This window comes from Gavialis gangeticus, unplaced genomic scaffold (genome assembly GCF_001723915.1).
Source record: "Gavialis gangeticus isolate Ggan-Ray unplaced genomic scaffold, GavGan_comp1, whole genome shotgun sequence".
NCBI lineage: Eukaryota > Metazoa > Chordata > Crocodylia > Gavialidae > Gavialis > Gavialis gangeticus.
In genome coordinates this window covers 12,748,435-12,752,765 of record NW_017729014.1, presented here as the reverse complement: position 1 = coordinate 12,752,765, position 4,331 = coordinate 12,748,435, and the positions used below count along the sequence as shown (strand labels likewise).

At 49.9% G+C, this 4,331-nt stretch overlaps 1 protein-coding gene across 3 annotated transcripts in view; it reads right to left on the bottom strand.

The window, feature by feature from the left end:
- GPR157 (G protein-coupled receptor 157) overlaps nt 1-4,275 on the bottom strand; it is a 28,311-nt gene extending 24,036 nt beyond the window's left edge. For all 3 annotated transcript variants that reach the window (XR_002096368.1, XM_019511779.1, XM_019511778.1), the window contains exon 1: nt 3,879-4,275. Coding sequence is in view for 2 of the 3 variants with exons in the window: in XM_019511779.1 (XP_019367324.1) it covers nt 3,879-4,255 (377 nt within the window). In the remaining variant the exon portion in view is untranslated. The remainder of the gene's footprint in view (nt 1-3,878) is intronic.
- Between the last annotated feature and the right edge of the window lie 56 nt (nt 4,276-4,331).

Genomic DNA, 4,331 nt, shown 5'->3' with positions numbered 1-4,331 from the left:
GGGGGGGGGGGGGGAGGGGAAACAGGGCAAATTCATGAGTATCCCCACAATTAATAGCTCTGCCAGCTCCGACTACAAATCTGGCTCGATTCAAATGTCCAGTATAGTATTATTCCACTCTCCTGAGCTTCCCTGCTACTCAATGGCAAACGAACATGGAGGGCTGAGCAAGGCTGGAGCTCTCAGATAGGAAGCCTGGTGGCTTGCTGACCCATGCTTAAGCAAATTGCTCATGCAGCTTGTTTCATAGGCTACAGGGATGCCCCTCTACTCAGGCAGTTGATGAGTTTGTCATGGGCTAAGGCGTGCACTAATAAAGTAGAAACAAGAGGATCAGAGGACAGGCCTCAGAGCCAGCAATTCCCAGGTGCTAATTCTGTTTGGACACTCCCCTTCCCTCACCCAGAGCCTTCAGGGAAGCAACGACAGAGGAGCCAATCTTCAAAAAGGCCAGCGTAGTTCTAAATAAAAACCAGTGGAGACTGGGTTTGGCTGGGCCCTGTGAAAACAATGCTCAGTTGCTCTCTTCCTCAGCCGCCTTCTTCTTAAAATGATGACAGCTGCATTCCTTTACCTTGCATGGGCCTGAGAAGATTCAGTTATTTATTTTATATGCAAGCATGCACGCATATTAGTGAAACGTGGTCTATTTGACAGGGCCACTCCATAGGCATCCCTTCTAGCAATCGCAGGGGACAATGATATAGCAAAGTCCCCGAGTCCAGCTATGCCAGGTGTCACTACCAGTAGAACACCCTCCCTTGCTTGCAAGTACCATATTTACAAGCTAGTGAACCAACCACCAAGTATTTGCACTTTGCTTAAACTGCCCTGAACAGCCTTTTGTAAACTATGCGTCATAAAGCCACACCAAACTGCAAGAGATTCTTGCCTTTTCTGAGTAGCGTGTGGGAGCTTATAGATAAATCTCAACACTCACATTTGTCACCAGTGCTTTTACACAAATAGAAGAGCCCTTCCACAAATGTATCTACCAATGTACAAATCACTGTTTTTGGAAGGAGCATAGAGCAGTCTGCAGACACGTCCACACAGAGAGCAAACCCATGCATGGCTACATGCCCCTAACTGCATCACTTATCACTGAAAGGTGGCTGCTCGTGTTTAACAGTTTAGGACAGGAAGCAAACTGTATCCCCTTGTGCTCAGAGATCCAAAATGAACGTGGATTTTTGTGCTCAGGCTACAGGGACTTGTACCCAGGACAAGTATTCAAAGACTCTCAAAACTAACACTATCACTTCAAGGCCCAGTATAGTCATATTTAAAAGTAAAACTGAACAGGCCCAATGCAACTCCCCAGAACGGTTCTTAAAACAAAAGCACATGTTACCACTTGAATCCCTATGAAGCAAACCAGTTGGGCAGATTTCATCTTAAAAAAAGAAAAGCTTGACACATTCTGATTAACCTAAGAGGATAACCCAAAGCACAAACTTCCAAGCCTGCCATGCCTTAAAAAAAAGCAACCAAGGCTCATAGTGATTCATTTTAATGTCGAAAGAGAATTTCAGTCCCTTTCTGTTCCATCAAGAAGGATATGACCAGCACAGGAAGGACCATTTGTTTCATTAAACACATGTCATTGTATCAGGATTAATTAACCACAAATCAGGTCAGGACTGGGGTTAATCAATCCTGCACTAAGACCCATCCCACCCACCACAGAAAGCCTCATAAATAGTCTTCACAGTGGGAGCTCTCTGCAAGATCAAGGCATCTCACTAGAGAAGCAAAGATTCCTTAGCTGCTATCTAATCTACATGTACCCCCTGTTGTACAACAAAGATCCCAATGACTTCATCTTCTCTTTAAATCCCGGTTGTGTCACCTAACTTTTATCTAGGCCTTTTTGTGTCCCTCTTGTCCATTTAGTTTAACTATGTGCCCTTGTTTCCCCTGTGGATAGCTGTAGCTACTCCAGATTTAACCCGTCCTCTTGGATGAGATGCTCTGAAGACAATTCAGCATGGGTAATAGGGCTAAAAAATAACCCCCAAAACAGTGTCTCCCACCACAAGTTCTTTAGTTTAGCTTTTACCATCGGGTTCCCAAGCCACAATAAGGAACGCAGGCAGGAGGAGGAGGAGAAAAGGGTGAGGTCTCCAGAAGGGCACAGAACAAGTCCCTACTGGTGCGTCTGCAGCACAGGTTTCCTCTGTGGATTTTCAAGATTTTTAAGGCTAGTACAAGCACCACACGGGCTGTGCACAGAGGCCAAGTCCTCTAAAAAGTTGAAGCTAAAAGCAGAGTTGGGGTGAAAAGAATCAAAACCTGAATCCAGTGAATTTGGAGCTGAAAACCTGTATTCACCGGCGTCCCCTAAGAAATCCCCAAAATTACCACTTCAATTCCTTGCCCCCAGCTACAAGGAACAACATCCAAAACATCAAGACTGCCCTAGAACATGCCACAGGTCAAGACAGGGTCCTGCCACTGCGGCAACAGGGAAGCAGTCAGTTCATTTACACCCAGACCAAGCCGCCTTGGTGACTGTTAACAGGGCAGAGGGAGCGTAGTACAAGATTTTGACTATACAGTGCCTGAAAACAAAACCCAGCAAGGGCCAGTCGAGAGAGGAAGTTCAGCTTCTGTACACTCCTTCTGCACACCTCACAAGGGGAAGGGATGCCTGTAATGCTTAACTAGTTTATAGCGCTGCACGGTCCTCTGCAAACATTAACTGATCCTCACAACCTCCCCATCCCTCTTCCACGGCCTTGTGAGGTAAGCTGGTATTAAGCACGTGGAGAAACCGAGGCTACACAGTAAGTCACTGATAAAGACGGGGGAAAAAAACCAAGGGGCCAGAGTCTGCAGTGACTTGTACGTTCTTACGGCACTTGGAAGGAGCGCGGCTCCGTGCAGCATCCGGCTCTGTGAATTTTGGCTGCTATTCCCATTTGCTAACCAGTAGGTGACTGCTACGGCCTGGGAACCCACTCTGCGGTTCCCACATCCCCATCTCGCTTTGTGCTTTTTGCCTGAAGAGGAAATGAAAAAAAAAAGAGAAAGAAAGAGACCCCAAAACACTGCAGCATATGAACAGCGAAGAGCCACCACCGCTCTTGGAGCCACCAGGACTCTGTCCAAGCACTCCAACTCCCCCCGTGGCCAGGTAGCTGTTCCACTCATTAAGAGCTGGGGCAAAAAACCACTTTTTCCCTTGCTTCCCACTTAGGCTTGATGCCTTCCTTGGCCTGTCTTTTACTTTGACACAACACAGCATTTCGGTCATCTTCCAAATGATGCTGCTTGAAAATGAGAGATTGGCAGTTTGGACCATTTGGCAAGGAAAAAGACCTGAAAAGCCATAATTTAGCTTACCCAGAGGGCCCTTTTTTTCCCTCCTTCTTCCCCCCAAACTAGATTAGTCTCCACATAAGCGATTATGAAAACCTGGCAACGCACAGAGCTAAAAGATCACTCTGTTATTCTCAGCTTGGAGGTGGCACATGATTATACAAGCTTGGGTTGCATAATGAAGGCTTTTATTAAACATGATGTGGAAAATCAGCTTGCTAAATAGTCAAAACTCAGACACGGGCCGCACTGTGGGCTGCTTTGTCTCGCTTCCCATTAAATATGCCAAGCAGCCATCCGGCGGTCTTTCTAGCAACCTCCTGGCTTTCAGGCGGCATTCTCCTGAGGTTAGCCCACTACATTTCCCCCTACAGGGATGTGGGGGGGTGGGAAGAGGGGAGCAAGGATCAAAGAAGAGCGAAGCTACAAAAACGCCAAGTATCCCTCAGAAAGAGCAGGTGGGTTCCCAGCTTTGCTCTCCCCACCGGCCCCCTGGGAGCTGCCACTGGTCCTCCGGCTGGGTGGCTTTCCAGGCCGTGGCGGCACTCACCCACCTCACGGCGTGGAAGAAGCAGAGCAGGCCGGTGCCCGTGGGCGAGCCCCTGACGATGGTGATGTAGAGGTAGATGGCGATGGCCATGGTCCAGAAGAAGGAGCTGGTGTTGGAGAAGGTGGAGAGGGCGCCCTGCAGCACACAGTCCCAAGACGTGGCGCCGAAGTCCTGCAGCACGCCGTAGAAGTAGGAGGCGGCCGACAGCAGGTCCGCCAGGGACAGGTAGAGCAGGAGCTGGCGGGGCCGCGTGCGCAGCTCGGGCCACAGCGCGTGGGTGCACACCAGCAGGCCGGAGCCCAGGAAGGACAGCGCGCAGGAGCTCAGCACTGTGACGCGCTCCCAGGGGTACAGCTCCGTCGGCGGCGGCATGGGCGGCATGCTGCCGGGCCGCGGGGCACGCAGTGCCGGCTCTGGAGGGCGGGCAGGAGGAGCGCGCTGCCCGGCCGGCCCGGCC